Source organism: Podarcis raffonei, chromosome 14 (genome assembly GCF_027172205.1).
Source record: "Podarcis raffonei isolate rPodRaf1 chromosome 14, rPodRaf1.pri, whole genome shotgun sequence".
In the NCBI taxonomy this organism is placed as follows: Eukaryota; Metazoa; Chordata; class Lepidosauria; order Squamata; family Lacertidae; genus Podarcis; species Podarcis raffonei.
Window position 1 is genome coordinate 34437443 of NC_070615.1, and position 19412 is coordinate 34456854.

A 19412-nucleotide genomic window follows, 5' to 3' on the forward strand; every position below is an offset into this window, starting at 1 on the left:
CAATGATACAAATCGTTGAAGGAGGAAAAATAAAAACCCGATAATCATGTGGAAGGAGAAATGTAATGGGGAGTGAACAAAAAGTACTCCGTGTTGCTACATTTTGTTGCAGGTCGCACTTATACAAAGTATTTCTACTGAGATATATGGACCAATGATCTGATGCTGTAAGCACCCACATATGATAATTTCATTTAAAAACTGGGCCATTGTGTCAGTATTCAACACATTATGCTTTAGACAACAGCATAAACTCCTCCTTTATACTTGCTTTTTCTTTTTCTGATAATTTAAATATTTGGACTGACAGTGCCACACGAGAGTGTGTTTATTTTCTAGCCAGGTATATGTCCTCTAATAATTGGGGCATACATGTCAGTGCTTCAAGGCTGTTGCTATTCCTCACCCTTAGGTAGTTCCATTTTTTGTAAATTCTTTAAACTGGTTTTAACCTTACATTTTTATATTGTTGTAACCTGCTATGGGAGCTTATGGTGAAGAGCAGGTAGGAAGTAATACAACATCATGAGATGGGAACAAAAAAGGAGAAGGGAGAAACTGCAGTATGTTTTTATTTGCAGTGAAAACTTTTGAAAAGTGGGTCGAATGGTCTGGAATGCTGTTTAGTTCCAGCATAGATTAATGAACAGATTAAAAATGAAAATGTTGATGTACCAAACAAAACCAAATATCAGTATGGCATGTAGTTTATAATATAATTCGGTGGAGGAGGTTGGCTAAAGAGCAAGCCCGGAGGAATGTATTAATCATGTCCTGTTGAATGATTTCTGTCTGCTGAGCAGTGGATATTTCACTCAAGTACAGGCTACATCTTAAGTATAAGGGAAAGGCAAGATATAAGCAGGGCTCTGTGTTCTGCAATTTGAGGGGGGCATAGAAGATTGCATTGCAAAAAAATAGTTTCCTGAGGCAAGCAAAGTAAGTTTCTAGCCCTTACTGTGTTTATAGAAACAGGAAAGTTGATGCAAAGTACATTTATACTTTAAACTGTCCTGTCATCTTTGGCTGAAGGGCAGTATATAAAATTATTAAATAAAAAATAAGAATTTCTATGATGCAGAATTTATTCTTATCACATAACTGGGATAAGAGTGGGATTTTTTTAAAAAATAAAAAAACACCATTCAGTGAAATGGGCCCTTTGTGACCTGTGTCTAATCCTCGGGTGAGCCTTTGAGTCACAGTCATTCACTTTAAGTCGGAATTTAGTTACCATCTGACAAAGTGTGATAATGCTCTGTTAATCCTGGTTATCTCCTCCAGTTTCTGTAATGGAAACAAAGCAATACCTCCAGTAATGAAGCAGCATTCAGGCAAGTGCTCTCCACCCATACTTTTGAGGAAAAACAACATAAACCTGAAGTAGTCAAGGAAAAAACCCAATGTACCTTCTGACAAACTAATTTACATCTCATTTGTATAATATTTGCAACAATAACAACTAATAATAATAATAAATTTGTTACTTATGCCCTGCCCATCTGGCCGGGCCTCCCCATCCACTCTGGGTGGCTCCCAACAGAATATTAAAAACACGAGAAAACATCAAACATTAAAAACTTCCCTAAACAAAAACTATATGATGTTTTTCACCACTCAAAGTACTTTACATGCATTATTTTATTGTAGTCTTTAACAGACACCCTGTAAGGTAAATCAGTATTATCCCCAAAGTGCAAATAGTGGGGGCAGACTGAGATTGTTAGGCTGAATTCATGGTAGAGGTAAAGTTTGAACCAGGGTCACCCTGACGTAGTTTAACCTCTTAGCTACTACGCCACACCAGCGCTCTATGTATGATTAGGACCATCATATTATAGAGCCATTTGGGAATAGGACTTAAAACTGTAGGTCTTGCCAGATGCAGAAAATTTGTGCATCTAGGAGAGAGTTTCTGGCATATTGTGCTGGTATGCCTATGTGTGCTATGTGCATTTCACAAGACTTCACAATGGAGGACTTCCCAAGAGGCTTTTTTTGCTGTATTTGCTTGAAACAACCTCCCTCTCTTGCCAGAAACAGGAAGAAGTCAGTATGCATGTTTTTATAGTGTATATCTCCCTAAAACACCTGATTGTAGGCTTCTGGCAAGAAACTGAATAGTCACGGTTGAGCTATTTTTATTTTAATGCATAAATATTTGACTGAAACATTCTTTTTAACCAAGTAATAGCTCTGGCTTGTGGGTCCAGTTATGTCCACCAAGCCTCTCGTTTTTGCTTGAGAGACTATTTTAGCCAAGCCACAGCCACCTGCCCTGAATGTGATGTCATATACGATGTCAGTGTGAGGCAGGTAAATTCATATATTGCTGCTGAAACTGTTTACGTGTGCAATTTGATTGCAAACTGTTGCCTCACAATTCAACTTTATTTTTATTTATTTTTAAAGGCAAGTTTCTAGTAGAAATATTCTTGAATGTATGTGTCTGTGAATTTTGAGAAATCTTAACTCTTGAGGGTTTGCTGAATAAGACATTCAGTGTTAGATATACGGCTTTAGTGCTATGCTTGCCTTCGTATTCTTTCCCATAGTTCTCTTTTTCAGAATAAGCAGACAGGTGCTATTCATACAGCTTTCCTTGATGCACAATTGAGTTACCTCTAGGCCTGGGCAACGGTGGGTAGGTGGGCTGCACACCGCTGGTCCGCGCTCCTGTGCTGCTTCCGGGAGGGGGGGAGCTGCACCGCTTTGCCGGAAGCCTCCCCCCCTTCCCACTTCCTTAGGAGGCTTGGGAGCGGTGGGCAGGTGGCGCGGCACTGCCCCACGCTCCCAGGCTGATTCCTGGTCTAAGCTCCCGGTATAAGCACTGGGAATATCCAAAGCTGAACATGACTATAATCAACTTTAATAAGTGAACGGGCATTTTTGGTTTTAAAATAAAAATAAAAGAAAAAAGCTCTCATTCTGGTGACTTATGGCTGCTGTTTGTAGAAGGAATAGTGCCAGAATGGTCACATACATGGCCTAGTTCATAATATCTTCCCCCAATTTTTGAACAAAAGGGCACAACTGTGATGCCAAAACAAGGAAAGGAGTTGATCCATACACATTCTCAATGCCCAGCCTCCTGACTAAGGCTGCTTTGTGCCTAACTGCTTACCTAGAAGTAAGCTCAATTTAATTCATTAGGACTTAGTTCTGAGTAGGTCTGGCTAGCATTGCACTGTATATTATTAATAATATGTTTTGTCTGCAATATTTATGTGTGTGGATATGTTAAGTCAGGATAAACTGCTTTAAAACACCAAAGTCTGAAATCAATAGTAGCATAATTCTACTAGGACCAATTCAAGTCATAGAAGAAATGAATTAAAGCTTTTTTGAGTTCATAACTTTTATCAGGCCGGGTGAGTAGGGATTGTGAGGAAGACAGATGTAATAGTTACTTGGCATAATGGAGAGCCCAGTTTGTGGTAATAGTTGAAGATTGAATGGAGGATAGATTGCACAAGTTGCTCACTGGGGCAAGAAAGGCTGAGCATATAACAACAATTCTGGCCTGACAGCGCTGATTATGAGTTAGTTTCCAGGCACAATTCAAAGTGCTGGTTTTGACCTCTAAAGTCTTAGGTGCCCCCCCCCCGAACTGACCCAGACCCTGCAATCATCATCTGAGGCCCTTCTTTTTGGGGGCCCTCCACAGGCATTCTGGAAGATGGCAACATGAGAAAGAGTCTTTTCATTGGGCTAGCTCCCTGCTAGTGGAATGCTTGCTCAGGGCAGGTTTGCCTGGCACCATTGTTGCATATCTTTAAGTGCTATGCAAAAACATACCTTTTTAATGATTTGGATTTTAACTATCAGTGGCCTTTTTGTGTTGGTGAGATGTTTTAATGTAGATGGTTATTTTCCAAAGCTGGTTTTAATGTATATATGTGTTTGGTTTTTTGCTTAAAATATTCTAACTCGCTTTGAGTTGCTGTGGCAAAAAAATGACTAATAAACTTCATAAATAATAATTAAAAAACCCCTTCTTTTACTTAGACTTTTGGTTCTAATAAACAAATTACTCTACTATTGCTTTTGGATACCCTTTTTCTAATGGACCAAAATTTCTTCCCACATTGTTTTGTCTACTAAAACTGCATACTATTCCTTGGTGTGTTGCTTAAAAGTCAGGTGGAATGTGATTTTCTTGAGTTGGTGTTTAAGCATTTTATTGAGGCAACAACTCCTTTAAACAATGGTTTCTGCAACTCCACTGGAATTCTGTAGATAGAATATTGATTTATCTTATAAAATGATATGCATGGATTCTGATTCTTTGTTTCTGTGACAGAAGTTGTAAAGTTAATAGATTACATATAGCAACATACCTACTGAGAAGGAGATATTTCATTTAAAACATGTCATTAGGAACAAAGTCTAGGACTTGAAATATCAGAAATGCTATGGAAATGCATATAAAAGAAAACAGAAGAGGTGAATAAGTTCCCCTTCATTCTGTAATAGTTGAGTTCAGTTAAAGACAGGTGTTTTTCCTAATTCAGCTAGGTGCTGCTAAGGAATCAGTGTTTTGCACAGGTATCCTAGTTGGACGACTGACTGAAGAACAAAACAACAAAAAAAGCACCATCCCACTCAGTTGTTTTGGAGTTGAAAGTCTGGCAGTGTGAGGGGTATCACCAGATTGAATCAAGAAAACCAAAGCAAAACCTTAATAGCTTAATTTACCCAATTCATTATACGCAAAATAGCTCTTAGTCAGAAGTGACTTCTGATTTCACTAGTGATTTCCTGGAACACAGAAGACACTCTCACGTTGAAAACCATCAGTGGCATCTGAGGAAGAACTATTCTGCTTGAAAAACATCAGGCACAAACATGTTTGAGATGCGGTTTGTTAACAAGTAAACTGCTTTTTCAGCACCTTGGGTTCACCTCTAATTGAGGAGGTATGGGAGGGAATGCTTACAGATAACTGAAGCATTATAATGTTAGCTAAGAAGAGGATTTGCTGTGGGCGCTAGGTAGTATGCCACTTGTGAAAGTATATATGTTCCAAGGAAGGCTCTTGGAATACGGTGGGGGTGGGGGGACAAAGTATTCAGATTTTGTCCACACATCTTGCTTGGAAGGGCTGCCAATTACCTCTGGGAGCGATATGACTGGAAAATACCATTTTGATTTCTCTTTTATTAGTGCTTGGATTAAAGTGGAGCAGCTGAAGCCTTATCATGCCCACAAAGAGGAAATGATCAAAATTAACAAAGGCAAGAGGTTCCAGCAAGCTGTGGATGCTGTGGAAGAGTTCCTCAAAAAAGGCAAAGGCAAGGACCAGGTGAGTGTCCTTTCATTTAGTTTTGCCTCCTGACACCGTTCCCTGGAATAATGAATGAAATGCTTCCATTTTTACTTCATTGCCAGGTAGGTGTGACAGACTATATCTCAAGAATTATACTATGAAACAGTGATTAGGATCACATTTAAAGTTGTAAAGCAGTTAAGTTTCACAATTCTGTCACCTCTCTGACTTCCTTAAAGTGAACAGTGACAAAAGGATCGGCTGGATCTCCTTACAGCGTTGGAATGTGTTTGCTATGCACTCTGGAGTTAGAACTTTTTTTCCATATAAAGTAGGTGTCTGCCTAGAACACACAGCTGTGCTTTGCCTCTCCTTGTCTGTTCTAAATAGTAGCTTGAACCTGCTAAAGCCCTGAGTTCAGGGTCCTTGGCATTCTTCGGATATCTGGCAAAACTCATGTTTGGATTTTGTGAGTTTGGGGACAACAAAATCCATGCCAGCTCATGCCCCTTCTTTTCCTCATCCTCTCTGTTCTGTAATCTCTCAGGCTTCTCATAACTCCACCGAAGAGAAGAATCGGCGGAATTCGAGTGAAGAGAGGGGCAAGCAGTCAGTGGGAGAAGAGAAACACAAAGCCAATTTGTCTGAAGGGAAGCCGAAGAAGAGGGTGTCTTCCGTTTCTTCAGAGCGAGGCTCAAAATCCCCTCTGAAGAGAACGTATGAGCAAAGCCCCCGGAAGCGAGGGCGCCCCCCTAAAGATGAGAAGGTTTGTGTTTTGCATCTCCTCCCATGCTCTGTGAGCTTGTCCAGATGGAATGTAACCTTAACAGCCAACCAGATGACTTCATTGTTGTGGCCATTTGAAAAGTTGCATGTGTTAACTGTTCAAGGGTCCACCAGGCAATTCCTTTATTCCTCAGCCATAATCATTTATATTAATTGGCTCTTCCAAAGTGCTCAGCTTTCATGGAGTGACTCCTCTCTGGGAAATCCAACGAGATAACACCATTTTTCCATCTTGTTGCACGCTAACCAAGAAAACGGAGCACAATTTCACCATCAGTAGTGGTATATGTTAACATCTCCATCTCATTTGTACGTTTGGTCAGATGACAGCCCTTTCCATCTCATCCATTCTCCGGTGCGGTCAGGCTGGAAAAGGGCCAGTTGCCTTGATAGATGGGCACGAAGAAAGCTTCTAGAAGTGGATGACGCAGCCAGAAGACGTCCGTTTCTATGCATTCCTAATTCTTTGCCAGCCTTTGATTCCTCACCCCCCGTTGTGGTCTGTCCAATCCTTGGACACTTGACAGATGTTCACTAGCGGAACGTGGCCACCTCGTAACTATTCAAGAAAGTTGGAATCTCCTGCTCTGGCGGTTGATGTTACCTACTTCAATTCTTACCAGTTGAATGGATTACTATAATGCTAATGCTCCACGAGGCTGAATCTGAATGCCACTAAGAAGCATAAGACAGGATTACTAATCAGCTAAGATTTACTAGAATTGCATTCCACTCATTTTCAGTTGAATGGTACAAAGTGCTTCCTTCTTCCTCGCTGCCATCTTTTATTAGGTCACAGTTGTGACTCTCATCTTTACTAGTTTGAGGTTTAGATTCCTGCAGTCTGGGAAAACCATTATTGATACGTTATTGGTGACTGACCAGATCCCTGCGTTTAGATGTGATGAAGCTGCTTGCAAGTAGGATTTTCCCTGAGATTTTATTTTAGGTTATACATTTCCAAAACAGTTGGCTTGAGGGTGTGCATATTTGCTAACTTGTTCTTTTGGAGAGTGTATCAGTACAGTGGAACCTCGAGTTGCAAACGTGATCCATGTGGGAGGCACATTTGCAACCCGCAACACCGCCTCTGCACACACGCACGACGCGCTTCTGCGTATGCGCAAAGTGCGGTTTTGGTGCTTCTGCGCGTGAGCGAGCACCAAAATCTGGAAGTAACCGTTAAGGTACTTCCGGGTTTGGCGCGTACGTAACTCGAAAACATGCAACCCACAGCATTCGCAACCTGAGGTATGACTGTAGTAAATTTAGCCCTTTGAATTTCAGAAGCATACTAAGTCACTGGCTGAATACCAGGTGAGGGGGGTGTTCCTTTTTACATGGTGGATTGCAGAAAAGTTGGCAGTTATGGATGGATTTTCTGGCTGATGGAGCAGCACTATCAAGAAGTTTGGAAAGAAAAGAGGCTACTGAAAGCAACAGACTTCTTGATGACGCTGCTCATTCAGCTACCACTGCTGCATGCTCTCTTGCCCATTGAATAATATTCAGTAATTTTTCAAAATATAATCATCAAAAGAGAGTGGGAGCCCAGTTCCAGTGAAGGAGAGCCCTGCTTTTGTAAGAACGGCTGTTGGACCAGGCTTTGTATAGATAGAACTGGTTGTGACAGCCCAAGTCCTCTTGGCAACTGAAATGGTCCTGGTTTGTTACTGTTGTGGAATCTCACTCGGCCTAAAATCAAAAGGGTTTGCAAGTTGCTGTAGAAGATGGCTAGAAAACATCTTACTGAGAGGTCTTTGATGGTGATGGGATAAAATGCTCCCTAGATTATGATGAGGCTGTGGCAACTCCCTCTACACCTTCAGGTGGTTGTTGTAAAATAATTTATACCCACCTTTCAACCCCTACAGATGTCTTTCAAGGTGATAGCTCAATGGGTAGAATGTATGACTGTTAATCTCAGGGTCGTGGGTTCAACCGCTACACTGGGGAGAAACTTCCTACAGTGCAGGTGGTTGAACTAGATGGCCCTTAGGGTCCCTTCCAACTCTACAATTCTGTGACACCAGTCATCACATCACATCCACACACAATGTTTAGAGGTTGCACAGCAGTACTGAATGACTCTTGGTTGCTCTTTGTTTATATTCAAGAGATCCAGTATCATATACATGCATTTTACATGATAAGCAAATACATGGTGATTCCCGGGGTAGGAGATGAAAATGATTGTTCCTGATCATAGGTTTGGAAGGAATGGGAAGGTTCTGCTATCATTCAGGGTAATTTATTTACCGCTCTAGCCAAATCAGCCTCTACAGTCCAGCCCCCCACGTATATGTAATATACGAAATACTTATATACACACAAACTGAAGGAATTTACTGCAGAGCTGATAGAGCCAGATGCCACAGGCTTGAGAAGACCAGCAAGGGCATCTTTATCATCAACTCTACACATGTTCGCTCAAAAGTAATTTCCATCAAGTTCACTTCATTTTAGGTAACTACTATATGTATAGGATTGTAACTATCAAAATCCAGCATTTGTTTAGCAAAAGATAAGGAGCCTATTATGTGACTGGGTGGCTATTTTGTTACTCTTGCAACTCTTACACCAAAGGGATTTAATACTTAATAAGGGTTGCCAATGTGTGGACTTGGCCCAGCTGAAGATTGATGGTTGTAAGAACTACCATATAAAAAGAATAGTGGCTTAGAATAGCCAAGGTTGATAATATGAATCATAATGTTTTGGTCCGTTGAAAAACCTAAAAATCTTAGCCAGATCATTTATTAAAATAGAAAGCAAAAAGTGGTGGTGCTTAGAAGACATGCAGTGAAAATTGGCCAAGATTCCAAAACCAGTAAAGATTTTGTCTTTTGTTCATCGCTTTCCTTCTCCCTCAGCAGTAGATATAGATTAGAGTGTAATGTGCTTTTGGCACAATTCTTCATTCCAGAAATTGGGACCCGTTAAGAAGAAACTAGGTTAGAGGTGAAGGGTGAGTTCTGTTTGAGTCAAGGAAAGGGATGCAAATTGGTGTTTTTTTATATATATATATATATATATATATATATATATATATATATATATATAAAAAAGCAAGATGTTAATGGTAAAAGAGCAAGCTGAGATGCACTGTGTTCTCAGTGCATTTCTCCATGACAATAATGGCAGAGGGAAATAAGATAAGATGAGGGAGTCCTTCTTGGAAATAAATGTCATCCTGGCTTGTGAAATTTACTGGACAGCATGTATTGAGTCATTGTCATGTGCATTGATTATGTTACGTTCACGATGTTAAGCACACCTAATAGGGTGTAAGTCTTAGTGAACCTGGGGGTGGAGTGGGGACTTGCTTCCAAGTTTACAATAGGATCTTGCTACATGGATTATTGCTTGATTGCTTTGAGTCACCTTGAAGCTGCTAAAAGTCCTTGCTTAATTTTGGTTAATTTGCTTTTATTGGATTTATTGTCCATGCCACCCACCCCAAGGTCCTAGAAATTAAATCAAAACAGAAATTAAATCAAATCAATAAATTAACCCATTTTTTAAAAAATACTGTACGTTACCAGAATTCAAATTATCCCAGGTCTCATTTAACACTACCTGTTAAAAGCTGGCCCCAATAAATTATTACTTGCCCAATTTTCACCAAATACTATAAGCTCAGACCTTGGGGAAAAGAACATTTATTATTGTAGAGTCAACACTTCTCTGTCCTCTGTGTATAGAATACAGATGGACCCTTCCTCACCATTCATTCCCTTCCTTTTTTGCACATGAGAGATGACACTCTCCTAACCAGCCCAGCCATTTGCTCCTAGCGCAAACCCCTTTCTTCCACTGAGAGGTTTTCATATGCCATTTTGCAAGCACGTTCCACTACTTGGTTTTGGAAGTTGTATTCCTTTGTAAGAGCAACATTTTCCAAAGAGTGATTGGGGGATGTGGAAGAGGAAAATATGCTTCATTATATTTGTTACATATTCATTTAGCTGCTATTCAAATATCCTGCGCAGAGTTTTGGGATTCTGTCCGTAAACTTTGTTCTTGATCAATCTCCTCCTTGCTTCACAGGATCTGACAATCCCTGAATCGAGCACAGTGAAGAGAATGATGACTGGCACCATGGCTGGCTTTAAATGGCCACCGAGTGTAAGCGAGGTGATTTAATTCTTTGTCTTTTCCTCAGTGGAAAAAATTCTAGCATTTCTGCTGTTGTATGAAGCACAGTGGGGTGGATCACAGTAATCCTCCACTTTGCATACATCAGAGTTTCTTAATGGAAGGCTTGGTTCCCCATATTTTGTGCAAGAGACCCTTTCCTTCCTTGCTCTTCCATTTCCAGTCCTCTCTGTACATGACTTGCATCATGCCCCTTTTCCAGTTTCAAATACTCACCTCTTGTATTACTTCATCTCCTCTCTCTTACTGTCCCTATTCCTGTACCCATCTCTGCATTGCCCTAGTTACTGTCTGTTTCATATGGGCGAAAGGAAACAAGAGGAGGAGCCACTAGGCTCGTTCTAACATAACACTAAACCATGGTTTAGCATGAACGGAAACAAACCTGAATAAAGCCTTGGACTCACCATCAGCCAAGAGAAGGATTTCTGCAGCGTTTAGATTTGCTTCCATTGAAACCTGGCTTATTATGTGCAAACCAGGCGTTGTGGTTTAAAGATGTTTTGGTCAGCTTCTGAGCAAAACAACTACTAACCATGGATTATGAAGCTGGCTTGCTCAATTTAACCAAAGCTTGTTTTAAACCTCAGTTATATTGTGATGACAAGTTAGATTTCAAATCTATAGAAGGCCTTCTGGTTGCATGGGAGAAGATGATTTGCTCTTGCTCATTCCAGCACTTGTACATAGTACCAAACCATAGTTTACGGTTGCATACAAACCAGCCCACTGTAGAAGAGGCGTTACTTTTCCATGCATTGGTGCTTTAAGTTGGGTCACCTGGTGCCATGGTGATGTCAGGTGATTGACAGTTGTGTAGCCCTGTTTACCTATCAAAATGGTAGGGTTGTGTGTGTGTGTGAGGAGCTTGGGATCCGGCCATTCCTCATTCCTGACAAAACCCATTCTGCAGTCTTTCAGTCTTAAGATGACAATAGTAGTCTTCATCTAATAGCCTAGTTTAATTAGTCTAATAGCTATGCCCTAGCTTCTTAAAACATTTTAAAATTAAATTTATATAAATAATAAATATATTTTTATATAAGTCATTTCTTAGGGCAGCTCTTTAAAATGGTTTAAATCACATACCATGAACAGTGCATTTACTAGTATTTAAAGGTCTCAGATTACTATTGCACTAGGCATGCCAGGCCTGAGAAGCAAGCTATAAGCATGTTCTTATATATGTTTACTCAAAAGTAAGGCCCATCTATTTCAGTAAGGCTTATTCCCTGTTTACTTGTAAAGTGTTCTGAGAAACTCACTTTGGAAATATAAAAAAAAGCTGTTACGTTATGAACATAGTGGCTCAAATGCAAAAATATAACTTGTGAACATGAACAGAAATGCTCCTGTCTTTCATCATTTTGGGGGCTAGAGAAAATAACTTGGGAAATGGGGATGAGACCCACAAAGTGAAGCAATGCAGAGCAAGATACCACTCTTCTCCTTGCCAGAAACACTAGCATGCTCAACTGCAAATTTCCTATTCTCTCCCACCCCTTAGACTCCAATGTTATGTAGTTATAGTAAAGAATGACCCCTCACACTACCAGGCAAAATCCCTGCAACACAGAAGTCATGCAGGTCTGTCCTAGAAAGAAAGGAGGAAAGAATCCAAAGGCAAACACACATCATGTTCAGAATTTGCTTTTTGCATAGCTCAGTATGTTCATTGTTGCCTCTTTGATCTTTGAAATGCAGTACTCATAAGCTAGGAGGTAAGGGTAGAAGCTTAGCAGCACAGTCTGGGGCTCCAGGGCTACCACTTTACAGCCCTCTGGCAGCAGTGAGGAGGCAGCAGGACTTCCTATAAAGAATGCAGCAGTTGGCAAAGTTGGTAGGGCAGGGTTAGTCAATGTGGTGCCCTCCACTGTTGCTGAACTCCCATCAGCCCCAGCCAGCATAACCACTGGTGAGGGATGAAGGGTGTTATAGTCTAGCAATGCCTTGAGGGGCGGGCACCACATGAGCTACTCCTGTACTAGGTCCAATAGCAGAGAGGGGATAGAACTCATGGAATTGTTGGCTGATAGAAGTCTTGTCACGTGATTCTCCCTGCAATTTCCCCTCCCCTCCTACCCTTCATTGCTTAGTTCTGAGGGCCAAACTGCACAAGAAATTAAATACATCTTTGCATTTGGCTTGCAGGGTTTTTAAATACAAATTTCCTTCCAAACCAAATATATAATAAAACAAAAACAAACCAGTAATCTCCCGCCTGCAAACACATTTAAACAGCCATAGAATGTTAAGCAGCCAAAGACGTGGTTATAGAGAAACATTTTTGCCTGGCGTCTGCAGATAGGTAATGAAGGCATTCCACAAAATGGGAGCCACCACAGGAAAGGCCCATTTTTTGTGTTTCCACCCTCTGGTCCTTTCGTGGAGGAAGCACACAAAGAAGGGCCTCAGAGGATGATCTCTGTATCTGGGCTGGTTCATATGGAAAGAGGCAGTGATGACGAACATCAAAACCTATTACACTGTTAATGCAATACCAATTGAATCTTGTCTTTCTCTTTGTTGTGTAACTATTGGTAGAAAATATAAGGAGGAGTAAGGATGATTAGATAACCACTCAACACCAATTATTAGTTGAAGAGTTGATAGTGGCTGGTGCCAAGAGGCAGAAGATAAAAAAAGTAGTCAAAGTAGTTTCTGAGATATCACCTTAGGTTTGGTTTTTGGAGTTGGCAAACTGTGTCCCTCACCGTTTAATATTTATCAGAAACATTTCACTTAAATTGATGATTTCCATCTAACATGAACATGCTCTTAAAATGGGTAGTACTTAACTGAGTTATTTAAAGGAGTAATAAACCGCTCTTCAGACAAAAAAAAAAAGGCTTCCTAAGTGACTTATTTTTTTTAAAAAAAGATTTGAGAGCACAGACCTGTAGCAGAATTTTAAGCATGTTTATTCAAAAGTAAATTGCTTGCTGCTTAATAGTGTGCTTAGGATTGCAACTTAGAAACCAATACATTCAGATGAGTCCTGTTTTTAAAAGGAAAGTGCTTTTATGGGATATATCACAAGCTTAAATATATCCCAAGGAGTCATTTTCAAGCAGCCTCCCATAATGTTGCCATGGGTGGCTTTCACTGAAGAGGCTATTGTGTGTATTATGTCCTGGAAATTACTTTCCTTCTGCCAATTCTTTCTGAGCTGAACTCCCCAGCCTCCCTCTCCTGGACTCTCTTAATTCCCACCTCTATTACCAAGCATAATGATAACTTCTTGACACACATCCTGTATTAGGTACAGAGATAAAAACAAGACTCTTGCTAGTCTGTGGCAGACATCAAGGAGTCTCCTCAGAATTGAGAAAGTGACGACCCATTAAAATGTGTGTGGAGGCTTTTCAGACTTGAAGTTTGGTTGCCTTGGTTTCTAAGTTTGCCTCTTTGCAATTGCAGCCTGTGAAAGATGGCGACCCTCATTTCCATCACTTCCTGCTTAGCCAGACAGAGAAGGTGAGCAATAGGTTTGGCTGATGAGTTCATTGCTTGTGGCACTTCAGGAGTTGAAGTCTCTGTGCCAGGTTTCATTAGTTTTGCTTTGGCATTCATAAGTGAAAATGCCTTTAAAGCTGAGCCGTGACATCCTCAGATTTCCTTGAGGAACAGCAGTTTTTTACTTGTACATATGGGACAGGTATGATTTTAAAAGTTCCTGGAGCAGGTCACCAGAAGTTGCACATAAGGCAGCTATAGGGAGATAACAGTCATTTATTTCACCCCACATGCATTTCATAAAGATTCCTCCATCCTAAGGGAGCATGGTTGGGGAGTAGGAAATAGGATGTTGCCTTATACTGAGCCAGATCATTGATCCATCTAGCTCAGTATCACCCTAAGCCTAGACTCTCCACTGACTGGCAGCTGCTCTCCAATGCTGGTGATTGAAACTGGGTCCTTCTGTATGCAAAGCAAGTGCTCTACCCACTGACCTGCAGCTGTTCTCCTGCAATAATTATTTACTTGGGTTGGGGTTTTTTTGCCAGATCTCTCTAAGCTTGGTTCTTCACCTATGAGTTCACATTGTTGTCTGGGATTGCCCTGGAGGGAAGGTGTTGAGCATAAGAACTGTTTTTCTCATACAGAAAGTAGGGTGGGGTGTCTCTGGCTTGATCATAATTAATTGTCTATTCATGCTGAGTATATAGGTCTACTTGCCCTACAAGACAGCAAAAGAGTTTTCCCCAAAATTTGTTATTTTCCTTTTCCTCTCTATGCAGCCGGCTGTTTGCTACCAAGCCATCACAAAGAAGCTGAAGGTGTGTGAAGAGGTATAGCAGACTTCCTTTTTTACTTGCCTGCATTAAAGTTTTGAGACTGCCTGTTTCTGTAAAGTAAAATTATCTTTTATGGCTGTGTTTTTTCTACCCCTTAGGAAACAGGGTCCACGTCTATCCAGGCAGCCGACAGCACGGCTATCAATGGCAGCATCACTCCCACAGACAAGAAGTAAGAACCTCCTTTTCTTTCATTTCCCTCTGATTCTGAAGCCTGCCGTGTCTGCCTGTTGGCTTAAGGAGCAATTTGCAATATAACACATATGATACATATATGTAAACAGTTATAACAATTGCATATATAAAACATTTTTTAAAACCATAGTTATATGTGTTACAGCAGTTGAAAATAAGATCACATATGGAAAACTAATTCAGATTCAAAGCAGATACCAGTTGGGATAAAGATTTTAGGAGGCTTGTTAAAAGAGGAATGGCTGAGTGAGTTTGTGTTTTTATAAAAGTATTTCTGTATCACCATATTATAAAATATAAGGGTGATGTACAACAAAACATTAAACACCATTAAAAACAATTCAGAGAATCACTAAAGTAACTGGCTAGTCTAAACATTAGAAATTTAAATAGCTGCAAAGGCCTTCCAGGATATAAAAAAAAAGGCTCCAAGAGATGCAAGAAAGTCAAAAGCAATGAGTTTCTTGTAGAAGAGCATGATCAAACTATGATAAATAAAATTAGCAAGACTTCCTGGATATCGTAATGAGCCTGCCTGCTGGTCCGATGAATGCATTTTGAAAAATGAAAGTTGCTTTTATCACAACTCTAGGGTCGTTGCATGAATGTGCTGGGAGTTGCCCAGTCTATATGTGGGTGAAAGCATTGTCCTGCAAGGCAGGTCAGGTGGCCTAATCTGTTTAACCACCAACCCCAAACCACCAGACACATGGGTAGAGGCGGAAGCATTGTACCTTCCAAGAACTGCACTCTGTGACACTTGTGTCCTCTGGCACTTCCTGTGCTTCCCCCCCTCCTTTCTAGAGTGACAGGAGCTACGGTTGCACTTCCTGCCTCGCTCTCGGAAGCAATTTCCCTCCTGCTCCGATGCAGAACAGGCTGTGGCCTGTTTGTCACTGGAGCTGTCTCGGAATGTCCGTTTTTCAGGCTTGCTGAAGGGAAACTTAATATATAACAATGAAAGTATTCAGGTAAACCCTTTCCCCTTAGCAATTCGGAAGCAGACAATGCGTCCCTCTGGGTTGGGCTCTGTTAGTGTAAAAATGTCTTAGCAGTGGCTTGCCGCAAGCCTCTCATGGTGGTTTAGTTAAGCATTGCAAGTGCTGCCAGCTGTGAACTGAACAGCAGACATACAGGAAGCTAAAATGTGTTAGCTTTATTAAGATCAGTTTTGAAACGCCTTTGTTAATTGAGGAGGGAAACAGTCACTTGTACTCTTTGTAAGTTTCCAAGGGTAATTTGTCTTTGTTCCATTCTGGTATCCCTTGTTCTTGCCACTGCCTCTTTATAGTTTACTTAAAGTGCATGCAGGGCCCTCTCAACCAAAATTCTTCCAATACCCCCCTCCCCTCCTTACTAATTTGGATAAGGAACGTTGCATGTTAGCAGTGGCTTTTCCTAAGCATGAAACCAGAGTGGCTGCTAACATGTGAACTGTAGCTTAAACAAGCACTTAATTCTCTTTAAGTGGCATGGCAGAAAGATTTACAAAAACATAAGTGACTTTTGATCTGTGAGTTGTACACCAGGATACCAAATGCTGTGTTGAGCCTTCTGAGGCAAACTAGCTAAGAGAGGGAGTTGCCCAGTCATTGCTGAACTGTACTCAAATTTAGACCTTGCACATGCAGACCCAAGACATTTTTCACTGCAGCGTCCTAGTCCGTTTTGTGCTATCAATGAGTATGATTTGTGCACCCAGTTCTTTGTTCTCCTAGGATGAGGTTCTCTTATCTGCCTGAGCAGAAAGTAATGTCTCTTAAGTCCAGACTGCTTGTTTAGGCATGTTGTATAGAGCAGATTTTTTATGTCTGTCAGCCATTGGCTCTTTGCTAGGGATATAAATGTGATCCTTTTGGTGTTCCTGCTCCTGAGAACATTGGTGCTCACTCAATAAATCCTCTGTTACTATGAATTACGCACTTTGCTGCCTGCCTCTGTATGTCTTGTTTCCATGAAGCTTGAACCCCACAAGGCCTCAAAGAGCCTCTGCGTCTATATCTCCAACCTCACATTAAGCCCTTATGCAAATTTCCAAGGCTACAAACTTCCTTCTCTCCTCCCCAGGATAGGGTTCCTTGGCCTTGGCCTGATGGGGAGTGGCATCGTGTCCAACTTACTAAAAATGGGTCACACTGTCACGGTCTGGAACCGGACTGCTGAAAAGGTGAGTTCATTCTTTGGGAAGTATGAGGCGATATCATACATGGTCTTAGTCACCTAGTCTAAGCTTCTTCATCTGCAGAGAGACTTCATTATGAAGCTGTGGCGACTTTCAGCTTGGCTGACCTTAAGCCATCATCCCAAATGTGAACAGTGGGGTTTCACTGAGCTTGGAAGTATAGTAATGAGGAGAAGCCATTTAGACAAAAAGTATGCCTTTCTGTCAGTCACGTCCGAGACATGCATTTCTGAGCTCCACCACTGCTGTGACAAAGTCAGCTTAAATTATCACACCAGAACATAGTAGCCATGGTAACATTTTCCTTCCCTCTGCTTCATGTTCTTTCCTCTCATTTTGTGCTATTTTTGTGGCTAGTAGCAGAAGCTCTGCCTTCTGATCTCTGGAGCAGCTGTGCCCACATCATTCTTGTATCAAGTTTTTGGAGATGGATTTATTTATTTGAAGCATTGGTTTACCCTGCCCTTCAGCCAAAAAGGCTCCTGGAATAGCTTGTATATGAGATCAGTGGCATACAAGTCAGTCCCTTCAGGCTTTCAACCTAACAGATACAACACAGGAGGGAAGAGGAAGAGAAGCCGACTCAGGCATCAGTTCGTAGTGAACACATAAGTAGCTTTTGAATGGGAAGATTTGAATGAGAGGAGGCCAGTGGCAGCCTGTCTCAGCAGAGTCAATGGAGTGGACCCTGAAGTCCCTCTCCTACAGCCAGCTGGAATGGCTAGTCTATAGATTGCTTGAGCACAGTGGAGTGAGAGACAGTGTGCATGTCTAATTCTTAAAAACAGTGATCAAACTCACAATGGTGTCCCCCCCTTATTCTGGGGTAAAAGCAATCAAGAGACTTGGTTTTGGAGCTACCATCTAGCAGCCTGTGACAGCAGGGGAATGGCCCAAATGTTCAGTGCCCACACAGAGATGATAAAAGCTAATGCCAGGACCCATCCCCACCTACTGCCACCAGTAGAAAGTAGCAGATTGTCTTCTGTCATTCAGGACAGGTGAGGTTTTCTATTCCCCACCAGCCCGCATGGGCTGTGTTTTGGAACTGGGCTCTAGCTGTTGCTACCTGTTTGGCTATTAGAAGGTAGCCTGCTATCATTGGCCTCTTGTGCTGTGCGCCTGATAAGTTGCTATGGAACCCCTGGGGTCTTTGGAATGCTCCTTTAAATGCACTGCCTAAAGTAAAAGGATAGCTAACTACTCTAGAAAGCAGAGAAGGGAACCTGACATCACTGAACGTGATCTCCACAACCCAGAAAACAAGGTTCTTCTAAATAGCCTAGCCCTGTTTCATTTTGTTCATGTGAATGTGGTTCAGGATGCAATCCTCTTCAGTTAACCATGGGCACATCAGGGACCCTGGTAGAGCGAAGCCAGCTTTGACCTTTATTATTCAGTGGTTTCCATTTCTTACATTTGGGTCTGTGACTTTTGCAGTGTGATTTGTTCATCCAGGAGGGGGCAAGGTTGGGAAGAACCCCCGCTGAAGTGGTCTCCACCTGTGACATCACTTTCGCCTGCGTATCTGATCCAAAGGCAGCCAAGGATGTAAGGATTATCTCTTTTTCTTGCACGCTCTCACCTTTCTCTCAGTGCTGTACACAGCGCTGACTTTCCATGACCAAAAACTCTTCCAAAACATACTGACTCCTGATGAATGACTCCCTCCATTGATTGCAGTCATGAATCTCTGCAGCTCTTTAATTCTAAGCCAAGAAAGTGCAGAAATCATATTCCTCATTGTAATGGATGCCCCAAAGTTTGTCTGGTACAGTAATTCCCAAACTGTGCATCAGGGCATGCTAGTGTGCTGCAAGAGAGTCTGAAGTGTGCCTTGAAAAAATTAGTAAACTGGAGGTGTCCTCCATTCTGTGTTCCTTATAGCAGTGAGGGCCCGTGCAACATTGATTAACCTTCCTCACTTTTTACTTAGCATATATATAAGGACATGCTAGAATTAGACTATTTGAATTGTATCAGAATATTCAATTGGAATAAGTGTGTGCTAGGATTCCCTTATGCAATTGCTGATGGATGCAGGAAAAACCCAGAAACATCACTGTTGTCTTGCCTTGACTGGGAAGGGGGAAATAGGAGGTAGTGGTAGTTTCAAGGAGGAAGTCTGGCTGCTGTTCTGAGAACAGAAATTGTGAGAATTAAGAGTGAAGTGTGCCTCCCAGAGTATCAAATATGATTCTGATCACTATGATACTGATCAGAGTATCAAAACATGGCTCTAGTATGTAGAACAAGGTCAGCCTGTCTTTTCGGCTGTACGTTGATACTTTCTGCCCAAATGCTTAATCTCCTTCTAAAGGCTTTTCTGTCAAATGACTGGAATAGTTCACAGTAGGTTTCGGCAGAGCTGGTTACTTTTGCTTTTTGTTTTCTTCATTTTGTGTGGTTGCTGGTGTAGTGTATGTTTATAATTTTCATGATCCTCTTTGAAGGCTGTAGTCTAAAGGCAATATATAAAACAAATAAAGGACTGTGTGTGCTGTGGGATAGGATAACCACAGTC

At 41.3% G+C, this 19412-nt stretch overlaps 1 protein-coding gene across 20 annotated transcripts in view; it reads left to right on the plus strand.

The window, feature by feature from the left end:
• Positions 1 to 19412, plus strand: part of GLYR1 (glyoxylate reductase 1 homolog) — a 37521-nt gene that overhangs the window by 11656 nt on the left and 6453 nt on the right. For 5 of the 20 annotated variants that reach the window (XM_053365055.1, XM_053365069.1, XM_053365057.1 and 2 more), the window contains 8 exons: positions 5167 to 5305; positions 5817 to 6035; positions 10106 to 10192; positions 13634 to 13690; positions 14455 to 14505; positions 14610 to 14683; positions 16774 to 16873; positions 18329 to 18439. In XM_053365055.1, coding sequence (XP_053221030.1) covers positions 5167 to 5305; positions 5817 to 6035; positions 10106 to 10192; positions 13634 to 13690; positions 14455 to 14505; positions 14610 to 14683; positions 16774 to 16873; positions 18329 to 18439 — 838 coding nt within the window. The remainder of the gene's footprint in view (positions 1 to 5166; positions 5306 to 5816; positions 6036 to 10105; positions 10193 to 13633; positions 13691 to 14454; positions 14506 to 14609; positions 14684 to 16773; positions 16874 to 18328; positions 18440 to 19412) is intronic. The other 15 variants (XM_053365060.1, XM_053365076.1, XM_053365070.1 and 12 more) reach the window with 13 other exon arrangements.